This window comes from Amblyomma maculatum, chromosome 6 (assembly GCF_055883805.1).
Source record: "Amblyomma maculatum isolate TAMU_Amacu chromosome 6, ASM5588380v1, whole genome shotgun sequence".
Lineage (NCBI taxonomy): Eukaryota > Metazoa > Arthropoda > Arachnida > Ixodida > Ixodidae > Amblyomma > Amblyomma maculatum.
Window position 1 is genome coordinate 52,313,107 of NC_139349.1, and position 26,399 is coordinate 52,339,505.

General features: G+C 44.6%; 2 protein-coding genes across 3 annotated transcripts in view; one reads left to right on the forward strand and one right to left on the reverse strand.

Moving 5' to 3' along the window:
• The window catches only part of LOC146185732 (hemicentin-2-like), a 182,347-nt gene extending 176,320 nt beyond the window's left edge, over positions 1–6,027 (forward strand). The window contains exons 16-18 of the mRNA XM_084606658.1: positions 259–786; positions 2,457–2,634; positions 5,877–6,027. Of these exons, the coding sequence (XP_084462784.1) occupies positions 259–786; positions 2,457–2,634; positions 5,877–5,899 (729 nt within the window). The 3' untranslated portion in view covers positions 5,900–6,027. The remainder of the gene's footprint in view (positions 1–258; positions 787–2,456; positions 2,635–5,876) is intronic.
• Positions 1–26,399, reverse strand: part of LOC146185731 (uncharacterized) — a 624,411-nt gene that overhangs the window by 464,473 nt on the left and 133,539 nt on the right. Inside the window, exon 1 of one of the 2 annotated variants that reach the window (XM_084606657.1) lies at positions 25,876–26,043. The exons of the other annotated variant lie outside the window; for it this stretch is intronic. The gene's annotated coding sequence lies outside the window, so the exon portion shown is untranslated. Of the gene's footprint in view, positions 1–25,875; positions 26,044–26,399 lie in introns of those variants that run through there. 2 annotated transcript variants of the gene reach the window in all.

The following is a 26,399-nucleotide window of genomic DNA, read 5'->3' on the forward strand; positions in this document are numbered from 1 at the left end:
AGGTAGACACGCGCCAACTATTTTTTTTTTTTTTCTTGCGAATGATCCGACACCACGTCAGCGTAATTAAATGCTGCTTCAGTGAATTGTTTTGAACGTATTGTCGCGTCCTAGTATCTGCTGGGAACAAGACGCTGTGTGCTCGCCACTGCTGGCACAGCAGCGAGGGTTGTTCTGTCGTGCTGAACACCTAGCCCACGCACGCATGCAGCCGTATGAAGACCCACGTTTTTTCCCCCACCCACACATCGAAAACAGTGTCCCTCGACGGCGTCCACCGTCACGTCTGAGTCGACGGTGACCACGTCTGCGTCGGAAGCGCCGTCGCTAGGCAGCTGCAAGGCCCTCAAGCCGTTGTCTTCGTCCTCGACGCCACCGCCTTGCCAGAGGGACGAGCGGCGGCCGGCCGCGCACTACATGAACGTGACAGGAGCGGCACGAGCGTTTCCCGACCCCGTGCACGCGAGCATCAACGGCGTCGGACTGCCGCCGCCGCGGCCCAAGAGCACCAAACCGGGTGGCAGTCACGTCTCAACGCCGGCGGGAGGCTCGGTGGCAGGATCCCTAGGCCGCCGCTCGGCGACTCCCTTGAGGACGGACTCGCGCAACGGCTATCGCAACGGCGTCGACGCGGGGGCTGTCGCCGGTGGTGGATACGGGACACCCTCGAGCAGAGCGCACTCGCCCATGATGATGACTGCGCCACCGCAGTCGTACCCACAACACCATCACCTCTCGAGAGCGGCCCACGACGGCGGAGACTTGCTCCTGTCGTCAACGCCGAAGGTCAGTCGCCCGGCACTCACACGCACGCACACGGCGACGTTCTCTCTCTCTGAGTGCCCCACACCCTCTTTCTGGCGTGATGTTCTTCGCCACGGCGCACTTTTGGCACTTCGTACACCCTGAACTGTCGACCACACTGGTCCCTTTTTGCTTTTGTTCTCCCGGACACCATCGTTCTCTCATCGAGACTGTCGCCTATTTTCGCTCTTCCTCCTGGATGTTTTTTTTTTTTTCCTTTCTGCCTTCTGTGCTCTCCATGGTTTCCGGTTGGAGCCCTGGTTTTCAGACTATATTTCTTCATTCCTCTTCCATTTCTATCTGTGCGCTTTCTTCTGCGTCATTGTAGCTTCTTACCAGTTGTACCACTGGAGTGTGCTGTTGATATTTTCTTTCTTTCATTAGCGCGATAGCATTAAATGCTTCGCTCACCTAAAATCCACTCTGGGCGCCGGTATCGGCGTTGTGGGGGAAAAATCACAAGCATCACGCAGGTAGGCGGTAGCTGGCAGCTGAAATGCCCGTGCATTGACTGGACGTACGGTTGCCTGAGTTTAGTCTGACAGGGGCTACCAACTCGGGTCTTTATTTTCATATGGGAGGGTGAAATCAGAATCAGCCTGCCAGAATCTTTGCATTCAAGTCCCCTAGACCGCGCAGACACGTTTATACGGCTTGTTTAAAGCGGGGATTTATATGTGGACTGGTATTAGCGGTTGCTTTGCTTGCACATAGTAGCCACGGGCTCGTCCTGTGTAATTTTGCGTTTGCGAGGAGGGGGGGGGGGGGGGGGGGATCCCAACTGGGCATTAGTTCAACGACGTTATTTGAACGCTGTTCGATAAACGTCACTCTTCTTTCGAGTGGTTAATCAATTTGGCTTTAAGGTACCATCTGCCTGCTATTCCTGCAAGTTGGCCGTTGTGCGGGTGCTCTGGTCAGGCGCTATTCTTGGTTTTCCTTTGTGTACTAAGGCGAGTTTTTTTTTATTTTAGAGGTTCTGAAGAAAGGAAAAAAACTACAACTTGTCTTTCTAGTCGTATGACTGCGCTACAGTGTCTGCCAGTGAGTAATTTCCAAACTGGCTTCTTGCGTGTGCGAGGCACCGTTCAAAGAGCAGGGCTGCTCCTCTCTGTGCATAATATACTGCATGTTATGCGTCAAATTTCTTCAATGACTGATTTCTTCCACGAATGTAATCCGTACGTGCGGTACACAACGCTAACCATGAGCTTTAAAAAAACTAGATTGCTTGAAAAATATTTTACTCAAAACATTTCCTCACTGGAGAAGAACCGGCCAACTGTGATGGTTTGGTTTGTGGTGTTTAACGTCCCAAAGCGACTCAGGCTATGAGAGACTTACCGTTTGCCTGCGGTATTGATGTATGTACGCCAACAATTCCCCGCACTATTTACTCACAGGTTTTGTTATCAGCGCTGTAATGCGCCCTAATCATGGCTTGTGTACGGTGTATATTTTCTGCTGACAAGTGCTTCTCATGTGACTGCTTAGAGCTAATCTCTGAGAGCTGCACTCGTGTTCGTACTGGCATGGTTGTGCATCCTAACTGCATGTGTGTGCTGGTGCCTTCTTTTTTTTTTCTTACCTTCCTCCACCCCTCTGCCTTTGTATCCTGCTGTACCCACTTGGATCCTGGGTCCCGCCAACAGGTGCATCTCCTGCGCACTAACCACCGCGAGGGGGTCGTGTACGCAGACCTCGCGTTGCTCAACAACACGCACAAAGCTGCTGCTGCTGCTGCTGCTGTCGTGTCCTCCAGGAGGGAGGGCCCTCCAACAGAGTACGCCACGCTCAAATTCCACCAAACGCTAGACAATGCAGCCGCCGGTAAGTGTCCTGAGAAGCATCAGAGCAAGAATGCTGCCAAAGATGTGCGAGCTGAAGGCCGTAAAAGAATCAGTCATTAGACAACTTTAGCATAGCGCGCCCCGTGTTACCGTTAGTGTATGTTACCGGAGAACCATGACCTTGCCCGCCACCATTGCGGACGCACGGACTGCACTAGAAGCGCGGCAGATGACCTTGAAGGCGTCATATTCCTGGCAGCTGTAGCTAAAGGTGTCTGTGTCGTGTGAACACAGGGAGCGAAAATTTCAGTGACAAATTCTATGCATACCGAGAGAAATTAGTCGAAAATGACATTCAGTTATCGACCGGACCTTTTATTGATGATGCATTCGACCAAACGATAAGGGCTTACCATCCTGCGACTCTCGGATGAAGCGAGCATGAACCTTTTCAGTATCGCCTGCGATATGCGGGTGTGCAGCAAGTTGTAAGGCTTCCATGCTTTCACCTAGAATTTGCTTCGCTGTACGATACGCGAAGCTCCTTGGAGGTCTGCAGCAACATCGCGCCAGCTTGCAGTGGCCATCTTGGCTCGGTCGAGGTGGTGCTAGGGTCTGCTATGGTTAGCAATGCGTGCTTTCTTGATTCCGGAAGCATTCTGAACAAAACGCAAAGCTACAGCCGTCTGTCTCTGCTTGTACCACTCCTCTCTTGCCAAATGTGGGTCCTTTCTTGCCGTTTAATTACCGCCAGCGCAATTTCACCGCGTCCTCGGCTTATAAGGAAATTGGCGATAAAACCAACAGGAAACAGTGTCGCGAACTGATTGGAAAGTCGAATTTATTACCTTTGCAATTTTATTGCGTGAATTTAGACATTATCTGAAGCGTTGCGCAATGCCTCGTTGGACTACACGAGTTGATGAAAGTCCGCTTAGTAGTAGCAGTAGTGTAGACATTTTATTGTGGAAATGAACAAGAGAGTTTCTTGCTGAAGCAACACCACTTAGGTGGTGTTGGTTCATCACATCACAGAAAACAGAGTTTATACACAATGCAAAATCAAAAATAGTCGAAGATCAAGAACGTCGCAAAGTATGCGTTTAAAGCTGGCGATATCTTAGGGAGTAAGCTTGTGTACAAACCACATAAACGCGGAGACAGCTTCAGTGATGCTGCTGAGTCTCAGTCTCAGTCATGGTTCAAGCAAGAGACGATATTGACAGCAGTTAATTTCCGAAAGTTTAACGGTTCATTGAGGAATTAATGCTGAGCAAATAAATAGGTTTGATAATGATTTTCAGCTTCATATGCATTTGTTTTTCTTATACTGGTTTAATTTGCTCAGATATTTTTGAAGCAATGGCTTAATTTCAGGCCACATACTTGCACATCGATTATGAAATGAAAGTTGTATTAACGAAATCATACCATTTGAATTTCTCTGCTTCGTGACTGCTTTCGAGCTCAGCTGACAAACTTGTCGCCGTCCAAAGGACGCGATGACGCGATCATGTAGTTAAAAATGAAGGAAATGATTAGGCGGGAGTATGAGCGTGAAGTGGTAGGTAAATTTAGTTGCGTTGTTGCTGAAACTGTATGATTTGAAAGCTTTTTTACCAGTGATACGTTAGTCTGTCGAGGCAAAAAAAAAAAAAGATTTGGCGAAATTACGGCGCTGAATTTCTTTTTTTTTCAAAAGGAATATCGATAACGAAGTCATTGCAGGGCTTACTGGCACGCTGAAACTAAAACGCGGGAATTAAGCAAGCTGCTGCTTTAAGAAAACTCGGGAAACGTCCCAGAATGAGTGTTGCAGCTTAGAAAACGCTATGAAGACCGCAAAATAATGCGAGTAAAGCCACGTTCGCCTGGGAAAGAATCGTGCCATGTTTCATCCGTTTCGTTTTCACTTTGTTTTCCCAAGCCTTCGTCTACACCGCTTTTTCTCTCAGCCTATGTGCTGAATGGCACATATGCTATATTAACGGCTAAGTGACTGCATACTAGCTAGTCAAAGCCAAAGACATTTGTGCCGCATTTCGGCAGTTACCACCTACTGGAGCACAACGAATTAGATGTTTGACAAGCCGTGAGTGTTGCTGGACAGAGTGAAAAAATGACGTTAGGCAGGCTGCAAGCAGCAATCTTATCAATTGTTACTTGACGTAGGGGCTCTATGTGCTTAGGACGCCTTCGTGTGCTGCATTGAGTCATATACACGCTAACGCGTGTAAAATGTGCCTTTTTTCGTTAATGTGAAGCCTAACTGGAAGGAATCAAAACTCGAGGAGCGGTATACTTCGCAGAATATTCCTGAAGGTTCTTAACAGTGACCACGCACAGCTATGTAACGTATCAAATGTTTGTTTGACTCGCTGTTGCTCCTCATGGTCTATGTTGGCCATCGCAGCGTGGAGTAAACTTCTCGCCTCTCCTAGAAAAAATATCCTGAGGAGAGATGGCGCGTGCAACTTAATTAAGGATCGTCATATGTTTCACGAAAAAGACAAAGGCAAAACGACGCAAGGGCTGGGCGGGCTTGTTGACTACTTTTTATAGGGTCGCTTGTGTGAGCACATGTCATGTACGAAGCTTGAGAACGTGTTTTTTTGTTAGAAAGGTGCTCAATTATTCCAGATGACTCTCATACGCATAATAACTCAGTACAGGGATAACTTAGCTATCAAGAGTGCTGGATTATATAGGCAAAGAAGAAAAATAACAGAGGCCAGACTCGAAACAAAACAGTTACTTCCCTGCACCTAGCAGATAATTTTGTCTACTGTATATTAATGTTCAGCCTAGTAGACGAGTAAAGTTTCATGAGGGCTCGCTGAAAGATAGGTGGGCAGGCACCCTTTTGACCAGAGCGCCTACGACTTAATTTATATTTATTTTTTTCACAATAATGTGATCCTTTCTCAGGCTCTGACAGAAGTGAAAAAAAAAAAAAGTACAAGCAACCGGCATAGTGCTCCACCACGGTAGGGAAAGAAAATGCCATGCTTATGCGAGCGATATTCTATTAACGTTATAAAGCTGAACTTGCGAATTAGAAGCCGAGTAAAAATGGAACCATTAATTAGAGCCCCACTCGGCTTCACTTAGTCATGTAACAATTCATCCGAACAGAAATTGACTGCATACCCACAGTAAAACATTCTCCAGCAACGTGGTATGTTTTACATCTTTCCTTCATGTTTGCCTATGCGCATCCTAAACGTTTGTTTTAAAAGGGGCCTTTGTCTTGCCGTTCCTCCTTCCTCCCTACACTTGCAGCCTTACAGGCCAGATATCAATGACGAACTCCTGTACGCTGACATGTACGAGGACGTGAAAGCCGGCCGAGTGCCGGACCCTCGCCTGGTCAAGCCTCCACTGCCTCCAAAGGGAGGCGCCGCCCCTCCGCAGCCCGAGGTGCCGCCCAAGGCCCGCAAGAAGGCCGGCCGCGGGGGAGCCAAGGCTGTGGCGGCGGGGGACTGAGCCGCCGCGCGGGAAGCTGAGGAGCCGTCGCCACGAAGCACGAGGCCGAGAGTGCCGCCATGAATACGGGGCGCAGAATATTGCGACAGCTGTGGCGAAGAGCTACGAATTACGGAAAACGCGCCACCGCGAATCCTTGTTCACATGTAAATACCCGTCGGTACAAACTGTATGGAAACGCCGCATCATGACCGCAGCAACCCTTTAAGAAAAGGCCCCGTAAGTTCCGTTTTCCCAGTTGAGATTTCTAGCCACCGTTTACCCGAAAAATATCCCGTTGCCCTTTCTCCCTATGCGTTCGTAGATTTCCTGTCAAGGGCAACGCGCAGCCTCCTGCCGCTTTCTATTGTGCTCACTAAGTGTCACGGCAAAACATCCCGTTACCGTTATTGTCAGCCTCCCACGCCTCGTTCCGTCCGCTTCTTCCGGGGCGGCCAGCCGCGAGTCAAGCTGTTTACCGGATCCGGCCGGGCAATATTCTGCGCCCGTCACCGGTGCCCGCAGGGTAGGCACTCTCGGCCCCCGAGAGCCTTTTCGGCGGCCGCCGTGGCTCCGCACACAAGCACGTCTTGCCGCCGCCTCCGCGCGGAAAGCACATCCGGCGTGCGCTCAACAGGCGCCCATCGAAAGATCGCCATCTGCCTCTGGCACGCGGCCCAACAACCGCGTCGTACCTCGGCGACGTCTGGCGGCGGTGATATCTTCGCTCGGCACGGCAGCTTGCCGCCGGCGGCCTGCTATCGATGAATCTGAGCCGCTGTGCAGGCGTCATGTAAATATTCTGTTCTTCGTTTCCGCCCGTCCTTTCTCTTATGATTTTGTGTATTTTGCCCGCGAGTGGGTCGATGTGATACTCCGCGGTGAGTGCCGAAGCAGAGGAAGGGCGCTGCTGCCGGGTAGAAGCATTTCTGGCGCGGCAGAGCTATGCTTGATCAGTCGTCCGAGAGTGATTAACGTTTGTGTGTTTATCCGATGTATCTGGTTCGCACAGCTCCCAACAATTGAAAAAAATTATATAGAGAGAGTGGAAGGTGTATTGCTCAGATAAGAGCACGTCAGGTGCGGTAGGTGAAGTAACGCTGAGTACGGGCACCTTGCATCCCTGTCTTTGCACTCAGCCAAGTACGAAGTGTCCAGTTGATTTCATTCATTTTATGAGTTAGCACTGAAGCAAGAGGTCAGCACGTCTCCGCCCGTAACCAGTGAAATAAAAAAATGTCTTGCTTCGTCGGTGGCGCGTGAAGAAGGCACAGGGGGTGCTGCTATACTAACAATGCGATTACCAGGCCTCCGATCTACTTTCGCAAACGCCTCGTACAGACGGCAGATTTCACCGGCACTGTCTACGTACGCTCCGGTGTACTTGGCTGGCCTTAACTAAAGCGGACACCCTGCACAGGACAGCAGCGCCCTCCTTCTTTCTCTCTCCCCTTTCCTTCTTCTAAACTCTGTCCCAGAACTCCCCCGGGCTTTTCGAATTCTAAATTACGAAACGCTACGCTGGGCAAATTGGCTGGCTCCAGCAGTAATTCCCACGACGGGACCTCGCCACTCGATTATCCTCCTTCACCTCTTGCTCCCAAATGGCGAAGCGGCGGCGCATCCCAAGGCTTCCCTGAAAATCCTGGAGTTGCACCCTCTTCTCCTCATGAAGCCTCGCTCAGGAGCCCGCGTCAGCGTCCGCTCCCGCCTTTTACTCAGCGCGGCCAGATCTCCCGCCAGCAGCGCGTGTTCCAAATTGCGTGAGCAGGGAGAGGGTCCAGGAATAGGAAGGAAATAAAAAAGTTTAGGTACCGTCAAACACAGAAAAGGCATCTCCGTGCAAGCGGGCTGCATTAAATTCCCCCGGTGGCGCCCTGACTCCATCGACGAGCGGTGGTCGCCACGGAGTGTTCCATCAGACCGCGTCCTGGTCGCCTCTTCAACGCGCTCAGCGCGTATGCTTGTGTGTGCGTGTGCGCGCTGCGCCTATCCTGACACCGGCGCTAGGTTGTTCTGTGATCACCGCGATCTGCTATTTTGCCCTGTGTTCATCCCGCTTCGTCGCCAGAGTGACGTGTCACGCAGCCCCGTCAGACCAGCTGCCTCCAGTGCGGATTAAACCGAGAAGGGAGAGCCGCGTCTCCTCCCTTCACGCTTGGCACGCCCGCCCCGCCCGACTGCCGTTCAGAGACCGCACAACTCACTCGCTCTGCCGGCGAGGAGCTGCTTTCGTAGCGGCAACACCGGCGGCGGACCACTCGCTACTGCTGTATACACTTACACAACTTGAAACACGCGAAACGCTCAGGCGCACACATTACACACGCTACACGACTGTACGACGCAGGGAAGCATGCGAAAAATACTGCAGCAAGGAAGAGCCAACTGCAAGCTTTCAGCGTGGTGACTCGCAAGCGCTGAAGAGGAGACAGATTAAGTATCACGAAGCGCTATAAACAAATACAGATACGACGCAAGAAACAAAATTAATACAAATGGAGACAAGGAGAGACTGATGATCGCGGGGGACATGTATTGCTTCGTCGAACGTGTGATGATCGGTGCGTGTTTTCTCGTACAGCTGTGCGCGGTTTCCCTCCCACCCAGCTTCGTCGTGTTTTTGGCAGTGCATTGAGTGTGCGTGCCGGATGAGTGGGCTGTGCTTGAGCATATGTTGTGTCTGGAACTTCTGGCTTTTTATCGTTTCAGTTTCGCGCTGAATTTTGCAAGCTGCATTATGTTTTTGCTATAGAATTGCTTTTCTTTCAGCGTTTTTTGTGCTTGTTTCTCTCTCTCTCTCTCATTTGTGCACGCTTCAACATCCTGAACGGTGCGATATAGCAGAGAAAACAAGCTACTGTCCAATCAGTTACGAGGCGTAAACATAGAAAAAAAAAACTGGAAAAGCGTTTCATGTTTGAGCACGTGAATGAAAGAAAAATGTGACCAAAACGGAATTGAAAGAAAATATGCCAAGAGTCTCTTATCTTCTCCCCCACATTCGTGCGCCATGTTTTCTGCGATTTCTTTCACATCTCTCACACTTTTCTGCAGTTCGACTTTCATTTCTGCGCGAGCTTTCCTTTGAACGTGTGTGATCCATGCAAGAGGAGATTGCCAATGTTGTTGTTGTGAGAGTTACTATACACCGAGTGTTCACATGCAGGACCTCGTTACGTTGTTTTTCGCGCTTGCTCGCAGTCAGCACTGTCAGCAAGCGCCGTGGGTACGTGCAGTTCTTAAAGATGTGAAGTGAAACACAGCCTACCTTAAGTTTGACCTCAGCGCATTGCCACAGCCTTGTGCCGGCGCTGCTCAATTTACTTGTTCCTTTGTATAACGAAGAGACAGCGTCGGCTGCAGAGGTCACGAGAGATTTCCTTTCTGTACAGTGCACATATTGCTGTTAAACCAAAGAATGTAATTTACGAACGAAATATTTATTTGTTGTATGGTTTTTGTACAAAGTTGAGCGTTATACTTGTTTATAAGATGGTTAGAATTATTTTCTTTTGGCCGGCTTTTGTTAATGTTCCCCGTTTTACGCCTTGCACCGGACTTTCACCTTAGTGTGGCAAGTAAGTTATCCTTTTGTGGCGCAGAAATTTTTAAGCCTGTTGCACGCACTTCGCACGACGGTTGCTTTGATGGTGTACTGAGAATGCCATAAGCTATTAGTATGATAGTTTTGTTGTGTTTTGGTTCGCTGTAAAATCACAGGACATGTTTAAGAACACATTGTCACGTCCAGTTGGATCTTTCAAGCATCTGACGTTGGTCGTTCACAGGCTCCCAGCATCACTGCTGCTGTGCCCCGTACTTTAGCAAGTGCATAATTGCGAGGGATGTGGAAGACAACACGTTAATAACAACTTTTTGTCTTCTTTGTGCATTGGAGTAGTGGTCAAACGGAAAACAATACTCGGGAAAAGTAAAGCATGTATGCCACTTCACAAGGAGTATTCATTGACTGCGTTCTCATTCACCTGCTGATGTACTACGGACATGTGCCTTGAAAAATAGGTTTCATGGATGTCATCAGTGCAAGCATATGTCATGAAAGAGTACTGCCAGCAGATACTTAAAAGCGGGTTACTAAAGGGCACTGAAAAATCGCCCAGTTGGAGGCTCGGTTACAGTAGCCTTAAATATAGTTGGAAACAGCAAGCGTTATGCGATGCAATTGCCGTGCGAGTGTGTGCGACAGGCTTTGTAATAGACTACAGAAGGTGAGAGGTCGAGCAACATACAAACCTCTTGGTTAATACCATCCGGTGACATACACCAATTTGCTTCCTTTTGTTTTTTTTTCTTTCCTTTGTATGTCGGGACGAAATGACCCGAACTTTTTTGTCGGTTTGGTGCAAGTCGTAATGCAAAACTGCCAAGAGTAATCAAACTTCAGAAGAGTGACTTGTTTTACTTAACTATTTTATTTAGAGCCGCTGACTTACTTTTTCTCAGGCAGTTTTTTGTCTATTTTTTTAATGCTTGTACTTCTGTCATTCTTCATTTTGTGCGCGCATGGCTTTCAACCAAAAAAAGAAAAAAGAGGAAAAGTTCGTGTAAACTTGCGGTGCTTATGCGGTCTGCTTTACTGCGTCTGACACTGAGACAAACACTGTGGCATCTTTGCGCCTGTTGAGTGACTGCTGCGCCAAGTCAAAAACTAGTCAGAAGCGCTGGTTTGATAACGTGCTCTGTGCTGTGCGCGCCCTTTGTGAGCTCTTTCTTGTGGTATTATTTTCTGCTGGCATGACTTCGTTTGATTTGCATTTTAACTTTCTAGGGCAGCAATTTTGATAAAGAGTTGAGCGGTTGGGCGTAACTTATCGTTGCCTTTTCGTTTTGCGTCGTGAACCCCCGAAAAAGGCAGCGAGAAAGATAGACAAAACATCTGGGTGCCTCACTGTAAATTAACCGTAATATTTTCTATCAATTTCCTATGTACAATGAACACTGAATAAAGTACGATAATAGTTAATAAAATGAGTGAAATGCACCGAACCTTCGTATGACTTGGCTGAATTACTTCCCCAGCGTTGCATTGATATTATTTCAATGTAAAATTTCGTAACTGATCTTCTATTGATTGAATGGCGCTGAAAGCAAGCCTGCATTTTCTTAAACAATGCAGGAAAGGTGTATACAGCTATTTGGTTTTGTGTTATTATTACTTGCAGAAATCACGTATTGCTGATACTTCTTCACTAAGCCATGATGCTTATTTGAATACAACATGGCAAGATGGTCTGTATTTTTCAGTGGAAGACAGAAGCGAACTTCTATTCATCAACGCACTGGTGTCTTCTCTTTCCAAAAGCTCATGGATAATACAAGGCAAACACAGTACAGCTGGAGAAAATTTATATTGAGGCTTCAAGCCCAGAGCTATCAGCATGTCTGAAATGCGTCAAGCTAGAGGACGTGGTTTGAAACGGCCAGATATATTAGTGGCCAGGAATATGCCTCAAGAGAACGAAAGACGTTGTGGAAAAAAAAAATGGAGTAGGAAATGGGAAAAATCATAGCTATCTACTGCTATGTTCTTAAAGCATGTACGATGTTTGTCTAAAGTATCACGAGCTTTTTATGCGATGTAGTGGCGCGTATTTCACGCATGCAAACCAGGACGGACTGCGGGTCTGTGGAGGGTAATATTATACAGTACCGAAATGAAAAATCCTGAATAAAGGCGTCACACTTTGTTAAGGGAAGATAGCTAATGGGAAGCGCTGTCGTGCTGTCTTGGGCATTCATCGACACGATATTTCGGTGCGTATGAACATCGAGGCTACCGACGTGGCAAACAATATGGTCCAGCGAGTGGAGGCAGCGGCATGCGCCTATGGCTCCCTTGACTGAGGGCAACATACCCAACATACCCATCGGAAGACATCGTAAGTTTCGTTATTTCAAACAAATATTTTTAACCACTGGGACTCTTTTATTTAAAGGCAAAATTTGTTCTATCTTGACTCGACCAGATGGAGGAAGACACGAAGGACTGCGGCATATTCATGGAAATTAAACGTTACGCGTCTGTACCTTACTTTCATAAATAGATAACTTGTTGTGCCTGAATAGAAGGACACTTGTCGACGCATGCGCTGCTCCTGCGGCAGAGCATATATATGGATCAGGAGGTGGCCGTCACGAAAGTTAGGTTCACCTCCGTATCCTCATTCGGGTCTGTCTTTGTGTTCTAATTTCTATTCGCATTCGTGTTTTCTTTCCGCTATGGCGCCAAGGTCACTGATGGCGTGCCAGCGTAAGAGAATTTCACGCACAGAACAATATATGCTGTGTTGATGACAATGGTTGGCAAGAAACCAAGTTATAGGCAAGAAGCAGCCAGGAGACATGTCAGCGGCCAACCATGGCACGTGTTCTAGGAATATACAGAAGTTTTTAATAGAGTTCGAAGAAAGAAATCACTTGCGTATTGCGAATACCTCCTCCTGCAAATCGTTGAACCGGAATTTGTCGGAAAAGAGTACGAATGTGGGGATTAAAAATGAAATCAACTTCTTTTTCGCGATTTCGCGCTCTCACCAGCATCGTTCAGTATCTGACTTAGGTACTGGGAAGGGCCGATGTAGTGAGAAAAAGATTGCAAGATTCTTTATTAACCTAGGCTTGAACAGTGAAGACAAAAACAAAACATTAAAATGGAAAGCAGGCATATATTTCCTCTATATATTGCCTCTAGACTTGGCATCATACCGTCCAATTGCACTGGCTAGCCGCGTCGGCAAAGTACTGGAAAGAATCCTACATACACGTATTGAATGGTACCTGGAGCGCTACCGCGTATATCCAGATATAATGTCCGGATTTCAACGTGGACGCTCTTCAATTGACAACGTGGTGGACCTGGTATCTTCTGCACAACACCAAAAAAATTTAAAGCGCTTACCCGCGGCGTTGGTCCTGGATATAAAGGGCGCATATGACAACTTCATTCACCAGGCCATTTTGGACGCTCTGGAAGCTGCCGAGCTTGGTGGTCGTATTTTTTTGCTGGATACGCGGTTGTTTATCCAACAGATCTCACTTTATGCTGACTGAGGATGACCCAATATCTTCTCATTTCGCTTCCAGTGGAGTCCCACAAGGTGGAGTATTAAGCCCAATGCTCTTCAATCTTACTCTTGTCGAGCTTGTCGACTTAATACTACAGTCGGCGCAACTTTCAATCTATAAAGACGACATCTGTATCTAGGCATCAGGAGTTACGCGCCCATAAGTTACAGCGAGGCTTCAAAATGCGGCAAGTATATTTGCGGCCTACCTCCACCTGCAAGGTCTGCAAATAACAACCGAAAAGCGTTCGCTAGTTGCATTTACACGCAAGAACATGTCACCTTACACCGTAAGCATTGATGGAAAAACGATACCGTACAAAAGCAGCCATCGCTTTCTAGGAGTGATCATCGACCGAAATCTTTCGTGGACTCCCCATATTTCATTCATGAAAAAGAGGCTGATAGCGATTGCTCACGTACTTGCCTTTATTGGGGGAAAGTCAAGGGGAGCGTCAGTGCAGTCGATGCTCCAGCTGCAGAATGCATTATTTATGGGATTGCTTCGGTAAAGCTTGCCTGCATTTGGAAATAACAGAAAAACTAACTTAATAATTCTACAGAGCGTTCAAGCTCAATCTCTGCGAATCTGCCTGGGATTGCCGAAATGTGCCACTACGGCTGCTACCGTATTAATTGCACAAGAGCATCCTATAGCTGCATACCTAATAGCTGACGCCCTGAGGGCACATTTCCGACACATCTCCCGGGTCCCCTCTCATCATTTGGGCAGTCGTCCTATTAACAGGCCGCTTATACCGTTTACAGAGACCGTTTATGCACATCGCGCTATTCTGCCGTCCCAGTTTACACTCGCCTTTAGACCGTCCTCTTCAATATGAAGCCTGCATCAACCCCACGTGCTTCTTTCAATACCCGGCATCAGAAAGATGGTCTAGCTATCGCCGACAGAACTAAAACGAATCACTCTTGAATACTTTCATGAACACTATACAAATCGTTTACACGTCTACACCAGTGGTTCAGTGAATGCCGTGAGTTCTTCAAACTCCCGCAACTATACTACAGAAATAAACGCTAGGACAATTCACCGGACTTATTCGACAGTCGCAAAGCTAACCGCTGTTCGTGTCGCAATTAGGCATGTGAGTCAGCAAGCAAAGCCCTCAGCAGTTGTCTATTTTCACAAATTCAAAAGCAGCCCAGCAAGCCTTAAAAGCGGTTCTTCACCGTGGATCCTATGAGCAACTCGCCGTAGAAATACGAGAACTTTATCACTATGCCATAAAGGAAGGACATGACATCTTCTACCAATGGCTCCCAGGACACAGGGGCATAGCGGGTAATCTCTGTGTGGACGAGGTCGCGTGAACAGCCCACCAAGACGGCGATTTTGTTTTGATCTCCTATTCTGGAGCAGACGCAGCGGGCAAGCTTTGCGCACTTGCGCGAGAGCACACGCTCGTCTTGTAGAATTCTGGCCAGTTTGCGAACTGCCGCTTAAAATTCGTCGACCCTGACCTGAAGCTCTGGCTTGCATCTGGCCTACTCCGACGTGAAGAAACCTTCCTGTTCTGCCTGTGGGTTGGTGTAGCATTCACAAACTCTTATTCATTTGTGATAGGTATTGCAAATAGCACTGCATGTGCAACCTGCGTTAACGATAGCCCATATTCTTTGTGAGTGCCCCATATAAAATGCGGAAATACAGTTTCTATGCCATGCGCTGGAGCGTCTAGATGGACGCTCATTGACTGAAATCAAGATTCTAGGTCACTGACCGTGGCGATCGTCAGTGGTGAAGGCCTCCCAGGCACTGCTCCTCTTCATGAAAACCACGAGCCTGATCGATAGGCTATGATTTTGCTGTTATATGACGTGATTTGGCTGTGACGTGATGCGACGTGATATGACTTTGGTGTAACTGTACTGACTTCAGCCATCCCTCTCTTACCCACCACTTTTATGTCCACTCATCCCCCTAGTGTGGGGTAGCAAACAGGTTTCTTTTACCGGTTAACCTCCCTGCCTTTCCTCCTCCTCCTCCTCCTCCTCCTCCTCCTCCTCCTCCTCCTCCTCCTCCTCCTCCTCCTCCTCCTCCTCCTCCTCCTCCTCCTCCTCCTCCTCCTCCTCCTCTTAAGCAATATCGGTAGGCTGCTAGTCATAACCTTTGAGTACTTGCCAAATGCGCCCAATCCCAATTTTATTCTTCTAGCTATTTCCCTTTCGTCGTCCGGATCTGCAGTTACTACCTGTCCTAAGTAGACATATTCATCTACTACTCACAGTGCTTCGCTACCTATTGTAAAATGCTGTTCCTTCCCGAGGCGGTTTAACGTTATACCTTAGTCTACCGGGCATTGATTTTTGGCGCACCTTTCTATTTCCTTTGTTGGCCAATAATAATTATTTGGAGCTCATTCCTGAGTTACTTAGCAAGGCAATGTTATGAGCGAATTGCAGATTACTGAGGCATTCTCCATTAACCCTTATCCCTTACTGCTCCCATTCCGTCTCTGAATAATTCATCTAAGAAACCTGTGAATACTACTGAAGAGATAGTGTCTCCTTGCTTAGCACATTTCGTTATGGGAATTTTATTAATCTCTTTATGCAGAACTGTGTTTGCTGTGCAGCCACTATAGATATCTTCCAGTACACTCTTAATCTGGTTCCACATAATGTTCCACTTAGTACGCATAACTTTCTAAAAATAAGTTCCGCTTATATATGTGGGGCAGTGTTCCAGATAAAAGTAAACTGTTTACTGTAGACTGTAGTGGAACAATGTTTCCATTAAATTGTAAGGGTTTTAGTCAGGAACATACATGTAACTGGAACACCGTTCCACGTTTTCTGCACGGTGTTGTTTCAACCTATGTGATGGCTTCTTTCCTCGCCATCGCTGCCGAACAGTGGTGCCCAACTTCCTTTATGGTTCAGCTATTCAATGGCTTCACTGCTCGTAGTTGCTGCCCGGCAGGAGTGTCCAACTTCTTGGTTGATTTTCTCAATTGCTGCTCGACATCACTGCCTAACAGGGGAGCCAAACGTGCTTGGCAGTTGAGTACAATTACACTGCAATTTTTTGTTGCGCTTGGGACACTAATACTGATTCACCGGAGTGGTGCAGTGGTAAGACTCCCGACTACTGTGCCGGAGTACCCCGGTTCGAACCCTACCTCGGCGGCTGCGTTTCGATGGAGGCGAAACGAAGAGGCGTCCGTGTGCTGCGCGATGTCAGCGCACGTTAAAGATCCCCAGGTGGTCGAAATTACTCCGCAGCCCTCCACTACGGCTCCTCTTTCTCTCTTTCCACTTTCACTCCCGCCTTCCTTCCTTCCTTCCCTTACGGCGCGGTTGAGGTGTCCACAGAAAACAAGTGAGACAGTTACCGCGCCTTTCCCTTCCTATAAATAAATCGATACTTAGTCTCATGCAGCAATTAACTGTATTACAAGAGCTCTTGTGCACGTGAGACAAACGTTTCCACCGTCAACATTGTTTGGATACTGAGAGCTATAGTGTTTAGTATTTACGTGACCCCACATCTGCTCATAATTGTCTTATGTTAGCTGTATGCTGCAGTACTTGCAATCCCAGGAAACAAAGGGCGGGGGTTTCGTGAATAGCAGAGTGAAGTAATTAGAATTATGTTGATCAAGTAGAACGATCAGCAGAAGATCGTACACAGTATCAAAGAAAAGTGAACAATGGTTCAAAGTGAGTCTCTGTTCGCAAACCAATGTTTAAACATGACTTCTCTTCAGCTGCACATGACAACCATCACTGGCAGGGTTTATGTAGGTTTTACCACAAAGAGAAGAAATGTGGTCGAGGGCAGACGAGCAGGGTAACAAATGAAGGAATGTTTTCTTGGGGATGATATTTCAGTACTGAAAATCAGGGGTTCAATAACTTGAAAAATAAAATAAAGAGGCAACAGCCAGAGAAAAAAGTGCAAAGCTGAGTACACTGCTGATGTACAGGCGCCCATAAAAACTCACAGAACGGCAAAATTAGAACAAAAATTTAACTATCGCAAATCTACGCATGCAGCAAGGACCTGAATGGTGTTTTGACCGCTTCCTTGTGTGACGTTTACAATCGATCCCTCAACTTAGGGCAGAACCTTTAAATAAAAGAAATAAATTTGGCTTTCCATTGTTTTACACATTCCGAAAAGATTGTACATTTCCTCTCTGCTGTTGCCTTTTTATTTTACTTTTCACAGAATTTCACTCTGCGTAAGATCAAGTAATAGTTTTTGGAAACAAGTTTTTGAGAACGTCTCAGTTCAACCTATAATGTTTTCAATAAATTTGAATTCTATCTTGAAAGACCAAAGCGTACAACTATTAGTAGCCACAACCGTTATTTGGAGTGAGGCACTCGAGTTCGAAATAATGGAAGCTGCACAAATGGTGCTCTTCATTAAAAGGTATGCGGACACAAATATTTTTGTCATATGACTACAAACGCTTGCATGTGAATTATAGCAAATATGAGTAAACAATTGAACGAATGCAGTCATAAATGTTTGTTAACTCCACGAATTGCAAGAACGAAGAGGTGGCACCAGGAATAAGCCTCGAAAGGGGGTTTGCACTGTAATGCGTGCATATTTTTATTCAACAAAAAATATTTTTTTCAGAATATATATTTTTGCCAAACGATAAAGCGATATTTACGGTGTGTTTCGTGATTTCAAGAATTGAGATGCGATATTACTGAAAAGGCACAAGGCCAGCTGGGATAGTGGCCTAACCTTGAGGGGATGTAACACTGAAAGATCAACATGAGGAAATATGAAAGCTAACGAAACAATAGGGATAATATGTAGTGGCTGGCTTGCTCGTTCATGATACAGAAGTATACAGTGCAACAGTGGCAGAGACAAAAAAAGGAATGCAAACACAATGCCTGTGTGTGCGTCCCCATTTCTTGTTCCTGTCACTAATGTGCTGTATAGCTCTGAACCAGTAGGTGACACGAATTCTTTAAAGTAGCCATTCTCGAAACAATTTGAGTAAGAATAAAATGGTGTGTGTGACACAGAAGTTGGTCACAGAGTATTTTACAAGTATCAGTTAATTACTTCAGCATTTTCAAAGATTTCTCATCACATGCGATTTATTCACTAATGTCATATGGACATTAAAAGTTGACACATTGCAGAGCAAAAATTGGTCTTGGAAACGAATCTGTAAACCAAGTTGTTTATGTTAACAGAAAAAGTGGACTGCAGGAAGTGCTCACATAGGTTTCCTGTTGGCGTCCATTTTGTGGCTCATAAAGCAATCAGTATCTTACAAATAGTATATCCAAGTTTGTATACCATGAATAAATAAAACAGTTAACTTAACAAGAAAACTTTGTGACTAGGTTTCACAATAACACCTCAGGGGCACTTGACGGTTTTTAAATGGCGCACCGTAGAGTAGTTCTGGATTCTCCAAATCAGATTTCAGCTTTATATAGTCATGAGACACACCTCAATTCGCTGACTTTCACAGAGTACGGTTGAAGAATTCCCAAAGGTTGCCCAAAAGAATTGGGGTATGAGGATGAAATGCGTGGTCAAACACAGGAACAAACCTCGTTCGATACTAGTTCCCGCTGCTAAGCAAACAGTACGTTTCTCTCACATAACTTAGTTCTTCCTCTGTCAGAAATACACGGTCCAGGTGAAGCTCCATTATCTGCGTTTGGTCCATTCAACGAAAAAATAATAATGTTTGTTTCTTGCAGTTATAATAATAAGCACATCAATTACCAGCATTATTTGTGACAACTAAGTGCTGATTTATATATTGTACAAGTCAGTATATTTGTATATACTGCCTTTCGTACATGAAGCAGATATTGAGTTCATATTTATGCATTGCACTTCTCTTCAGAAACTTTCTTGCTACTACTGATTTTAAGCAACAAGAATCAAAAATTAGCGGCAGAAGATTGGTATTTGTGCATTGGATGCTGTAGTAAGGCTTTGTGCCAGCCACTTGGAAAGGTACACAATGCAAAGTAATATTTGTGAAATTTTCCTTTGTATGCACGGATTTGCGTGGTTTGCATTTGAAACCTTCAGTAGCCTATTTAAATTTATTAGCTTTGTTATGAGATGGAACGCAGCCCTTCTGGGGCAAATGTAGCTTTAAGAAAGAACTCTTCAAGCTGTAACTTTTACTTCCCTTCGATGAGCTTGGCTTCCATTATGTGTACAGTAGTCTCGAAACGAAGTTTTGGCTCAAAAGAAAGCTCAAATCGAACAATAATCATGCACAGCAATGAACCAATTTTTGAAACCTTAGTTCTGTACTAGAAATATTTATTCATTACTCTGAGCAAGAACACACATCTCCCTGCTATCATCTGTTAGCCATATTTAGGACAAGTAACTATTTAGCAAACAAAATTTTATAATTTTTTGTCTATCTTACCCCATCCAAACACAAGTAATATTTTTTATTGAAATATTCTATTGACAAAGCACGTTCACTGTTTTCCATCATTCTCCACAGACTAATTTTCTGTCAATTTACTGGTTTATACGAGTGCCTTTATTGCAGGCTTTGGCACTGTTCACTACTTCAAAATCACATCATTTTCATACCAATAGTTCTCCGCAGTGAACCTAGTTATTTTTAATCTTTTTCTGTGTCCCGAAGATCAGCCTCGAAGAGATTAGTCAGGCTGCTTCATTTATGACTGAAATTCACTGTTTATGGGTTGCACCATTCTTTTGATATCAGAAATTTCAAGATAGCTGTAAGGCCGCAATAAACGGCAGCTTTGACGCGGCAGCGGCATAGCTGTTTCCCCATGTGGACCGTGAGATAGAGAAAGGAGGACGAGTGCCGGTGGGGAGAGGTTAAACCCTTCAGTGGAGAGAGTACGTGCAGCATGTATGCTGTATTTTTATTTTAAAGAATTAAGTACCTGGGTCCGAGATTATGGCCAACCCAACGGGGTTGGGTTTTATTAATCAACGGGTTTGATTGGCTGCGTACTTTTGAGGCGGATCATGTGAAGCGACCGCCCTCATGTCTTTGCTTGTCGTTGCCACGAAAACGCGGCCATCAGACCCGGTTGAGTAGTTGTGTCCAGCCTAGCACAACTGGCGACTCTGTGCTAGGCACGTAAGCTTTCCTCTGTGTTAGAAAACAGTTCTCCGTGTGAGATGTCGTGGGCATGGGATGTACCCTTTTCCTAGGGCGGTGGCAGCTCTGTTTGAGGCCACTAGTGTAAATTCAGTTGTGTTTGTGTATAATCTGTAAACATATCTTCCCTCTTCGTTCAACATCAAGACTGCCTGACTTGTCACATTCCTTCGTCTGTCGAATCACCCTTCTGAACCTTCGGAAGCCGACACCTATTCATCACTGCACCGTTTTCGAATTTAAAAGTTCCTGCCCAAAGCTCTTAATACATATTTAAACTCCTGTTACAAAAAATGTCTTCAGGTTACATTTTTCTCCGTGGTTACGGCATGGGGTCATTCACAGCAGAGATGAATTTGTTCCCGTTTGACTTAAAGCAGCTGGCTATATATTATATCCTGAATTGGAGTTTCCTTCTTTCAGTGCTAGATCTGTATTTCTACCCAATGTTGAAAAGTAGTATTGCGCTCTAATTTTTCGAAACAAACAACAATGAACAGTAGAAGAATAAGCAATTCATTGTGTAAATAGCTTAATTAAATAGGCAATAGCAGTAACCAGTTAGCACTGTTAAGGTGTTACCTATTAGTGTTATACCTACATACTCCTGCCATCCAACCTTCTGTATAGCTTCTTCCAGCATGTTGTGAATAAGAGCAAGTAGGTAACATACATGATAGAGAATAGCAATAAAAACAAGAAAAGTAGCCCCAAAGAATAAAGTAGAGCCTGGACAAGAAGTTCCCGCCCTAAAGAGAAACATTCACTTGACTGCAAATATTTCACAACAGCTTGACAAAATTTTCTTTCACTGCCCAGCTTTCGAATTAATAATATGCTACATGCTGATTAAACAGTTTCACTGAAAATAAGCAGTCATAATTCTTCCTTTGCAAAACTTCAACAATTAGTTATGCAATACACCTCTCGCCACAATCTTTCCCTATAGGTATTTTATACCTAGTGTAATAATGAATTCTTTTCATAATTTGTCATGCACTACGATTATGACAAGCATGACCGTTTCCAGCTGCAAACTGATACATAAAAAATGCACACATGCTACAGCGTTTCACACACACGGAAGATGATTTTTGTCCTCACTATCTAAATTTTGTTTTCTGTTGTTGATTTACTTATTTTTGTACACCGATACTTAGCATCAGCAATCATTGGCTTTTCATTGCGAGAAATTAGAAATTATGAGCAATGTTTCGTATCTGAATAATTCAAATAGTTAATTCATCGATTACACACTAACTTTAGTTAATTAGCACAATCAAGCGCTGGCTTTTCATTATGAACACATTTTGCTTTGATCCCTCTTTTTTTAGGTTTTAATTTTTTCAACTATTTATTTATTTATTTATCTAGGGGTACTATCAGCCGAAATAGAGGCACAATAGCTGGTGTTGCAAAACTTATTGAAAATCTCGACTATCATGCTTCTCCCGGTTTCGATTCTATCAACGCTAAATTTTTGAAAAAACACTTATGGTCCCATTATACTAACAAAGATTTTTCAACAGTCTCTTGACACATGTACATACATTACCTACGCAATGGAAGATTGGGAAGGTGGTTCCTCTTCATAAGTCGGGAAGCAAAAACATGCCAACAATTATCGCCCCATCTCTCTAACAGGTACATGCTGTTACTAGAGCACATAATCTTTAAAGCAGTGACAGTATTTCTTGAACCAAACTCGTTCTTTACAATGGCACAACATGGTTTCCGTAAGGCGTACTCATGTGAGACTCAGCTCTATCTTTCACCCATAAACTGCACCACATTCTAGATCGATCCTCATTCGCTGATTGCATATTTTTAGATTTTTCTAAGGCTTTCGACAAGGTTTGTCATAACCTGCTGCTTCACAAACTTCGTCATCTTAACATTGAGCCGAACATTTTAAAATGGTTTGAATCCTTTCTTGCTAACCGCTCACAATTCGTATCAGTTAACGGTCATAACTCTTCGCTTTCTGATGTGAACTCCAGTGTATACCTCAAGGATCCGTACTGGGACCTTTATTCTTTTTAATTTACATCAACGACCTGCCCTCTAAGATAACTTCTAACATGCATCTTTTTGCCGATGATTGCGTTATTTTTCGCGAAATTAAAAACCCAGATAATATTAACTGTCTCCAAACTGATCTCACTGCGATTGCTACCTGGGGTGAAAAATGGTTAATGCAACTAAATATTAGTAAATGTAAATGCATGCGTGTAACAAGGACTTCTAATGACCCGCATGTTTACTATTTGAATAACGTTCCTTTGAAATCAACAAACTCGTATAAGTACCTGGGCATAATTATTTCATCTAACCTCACGTGGACAACCCATATTGAACATGCAATTAACAACCCTAACCGCATGCTTGGTTACTTACGCCGTACCTTTTCCAGAGCTCCATCGTCATTAAAGTTATTGCTATATAAAACACTAATACGCCCTAAATTACAGTATGCATCATCTGTATCGGATCCAGGTTATTAAAAACTAATCACCGCTATAGAACTTATTCAAAACAACTTCGTCCGTTTCATTTATTCTAATTACAGTCGAACCGAAAGTATTACAGCCATGAAGTCCGACCTTCAACTTCCATCATTAAGATCACGTCGCAGAATATCTCGCTTAGTCCTGTTCCACAAGCTCTATCATCATCCTAGCCTGAGTGACGGAATTCTTTTTTCAACCTCACTTTGTATCCCATCGCATTGACCATCATCATAAAATCGGCCTCGATAGATGTAATACACACGCTTTCTTAGACATTCATACTCCGAACATCGACTGATTGAAACCACCTTCCCGCAGATATTGTTTCCATAAATGATAACTCAAATTTTCGTGCTGCTTTAGCTAATATTGTATACTTACAGGATTTTTTGCACTGCTCCTTATTGTTTATATATTTTTTTGTATTTATTGTTGTATTTTAGATATTTTTGAAATTCATATCCTTGTAAACGATATGGTTATGCTTATTTTTGTCTTGTTGTTAACCCACTCCCTTCTTCAATGCCTTTACGGGCCCTCTGGGTATTGTAAATAAATAAATAAATAGGGGTGGTTACATAAGACCTTATATGGGAAAGAGAAGGGAACAAAACATTGCAACAATACCGCTAACAAAGCATCAACAGAAGTGGTATCCTAAGAACTTTGCTGAAACATGTCTAAGGAGACGTTCCTCAACTAAATATGAGGACATAAAGAACAAGGAATGTAAAGAAGTGCAGCAAAAACACAGTGTAGTATACCTCAATAACCAGCAATATTGTCACTTTTAAAAACAGTGAGAATGAACAATGAGGACGCTTCACGACGCTCAGCCCTAACTGCTTGTTCTGGGAGCTTGTTCTAATCGTGCGCTGTTAGCAGAAAAAAATTAGTGTTTAAAACAATTTTTCGAGAACTTTCGAACTTTTAGGGTTCTAGAGTGCTTATTTAGAGTTACACGTGACAGTTTCATCGATGTATTGGCGTTTTTCAATGGATGTCTTGGTATTTATAATACTATAATAAAACAGATACTTTTTATTTTCCTTAGAATCTCTACTACACAATGGTAATATGTTCCTGTCTTCTGTACTTCGAAAAAAAATGAAACGCAACGCACTTCTTTGCACTTGTTCTAGTTTTGATGTTAGACATTTGGTGTGAGGGTCCCAGACGTCACACGCATATTCCAACACTGGCTGCACTATAATTTTGTTAGCTATTTGTCTTGTTTGCGGTGTGGCAAGTCTGTGCGATCGCCTTAAGTGTCCTGATTTTTTATTTGCCTTCCCCATGTTTTTTATATGCACAGCCCAGTCAAGATTAAAATTAATCGTAACGCTTAGGTAGCTATATTATGTGACCTTTGCTAAGGGAGTGTTCTGTAACGTGTACGAATATTGCTGAGGTTGGTGCTTATGGGAAATGGTCACATGTACTGTTTTCTTCAAGTTCAAGGGCATTGGACAGTCAGTATACTAGTCGTTTATTTTTGATAACTGCTCGTTAAGTCTAACCTGGTCGGCTACTTATTTCACTTCTGTATAAATTACGCAGTCATCTGCTAAGAGTTTTGCTTTTACATATGAATATTTAACTAGGTCGTTCACGAACACTAGGAACAGCAGGGGGCCAAAGACTGAGCCTTGTGGCACACCGGACCCCACTCTGCATGTGTCGGACCTGTTCCCTTCAATACTGACAAACTGGTGCCTGTCATCAAGTGTAATTATAACAATTAATTGATGAATTAAACACTCTAAATTTTCTTGTTTAGCATCATTAGGTATTAGCTCTTCATTCTGATTATTTTGATAACTTTGAATACCTCTTCAATTATTTCAGTTATATTATTGATCAATGAGACAGTCTAAATATTCTTGGTTACTATCACTAATCATCGCCTTTTCATTTTGGGCATTTTGATACGTTTGAACAACCCTTTTCAATTTTTTTAACATTTTCATTTCCCTTTGATCAATTCATTACAATTATTTTATTAAATCGTCATTGCATATCAGACAACAACCAACCATTAATCAATACAACGCCAAATTACTACGGTACAGTTTGTTTTTCAACGCGGCCCCCGGTTATTTCCGTCAAGCGTTGCCGACGACTACAACGCGTTTTCAGCCGAACAAGTTGTATAAGCTCTCGCTTAAAAATTACTTCCCTCTCCTGTTAAAGTTCCATGCGCCACAGGCCAGTGTCCTCATAATATACATCATCCCAAGGGCAATGTTGCACTGGTCACCAGATTCACGGTGCGTTTGAAGCCACATACATTGTCATTAAGTGCAGCGGCCTCCTCGCGGCCCGCTTATATCTTTTACTACTGTTAAACAATCTATTCTTTGAAGAATGATGTTAGAATGACGAACTGTAACACGATATAAAACACAGCTGTGAAAACTGTACACAACCATAACCGCATGATCACAAATAATATCCCTTATCGACTTATATCAGGAGTTACCAAGGACATATAGCATATGCTGAGATGACGAGTTGGACTTGAATGGTACATAACCAATTCAAAAATAGATTGGGATCCCAACAGGGTACAACTTCAATCCTACAGACCCAACCGTAAATTAGAGTAAAATGGCCCCAATAGTACAGGTAATATGTCTGCACAATTCGGTGTTCTCTTTGTCTTATAGCGAATCACACAGCAAGGCGATGCAGGCTACGAGGAATGCCTTTGTGGACATCTCGGGAAATTTGGATCATGAGGGGTCCTTTAACTTACTTCGCGCAGCACATGGCCGACACGATTTTTGACTCCATCGAAAAGCGGCCGCCGCAACTAGAATAGAACCTGAGCACTTGCGTCCAGCAACCTTTAGCTTCGCTTACAACAGAGACTGCGCTTCCTATAGGGATGCGTTTGTGAAAAAGTTTGTAGCAGTCAGTGAAAAAAAAAAAAAAAAAAAAAAAAAAAAACGCCAGCATGCAACCCACAGCATATCATGAATGTGTGCGAGGTGGCTTGGTTTGCGCGAGTTAGGAAAACGATACTATCTGTTTGTGACCAGCCGTCGCGATTTCAAACAAAGCTCTACGTTTCCAAGCTGTCAGCACTTACCTGCAGTAGGCTATCTGCAGGGTGTCGTGGCGGCACAAACCTTACGTGTTCTTAATTCGTTTCTAACTCACATCAATTATCCGCGGCCTTATGGACTGCAGAAACTAGGTGTCGCAGTCGCCATAGTCCATTTTAACGGAGCTTCGAATTCAGCGAGCTTTCGCCTGGTTTAGGTGCGACAAGATAGGAAGAACCCTGAGGAGCGCAACAAAACGAAGTATGCCTGATAAGGCGCTCTGATTTTTGGCTATCGGGAAACGTGCCCATGGCTTATCGCGATGAAGCGCTTCGCGCCGCTTTCGTTGTCCCGTGCGTAAACCGGTCGTCGTTTGCTCCTGCTGATGTCTATACTGCGCGTGAACTTTCAAGTCTCTTTGGCTATCTTGAAATTATCGGCGAGAACCAGGCCCGGCATCACGGAACAAAGCGTACGGTCATATCTGCTTGATAGTGGCAGGTATACTGCATGCTTAGTCCGCTAGGGAGAATGCACTTTCTGCGTCAAGCGTCGTGACGAGCTTTTT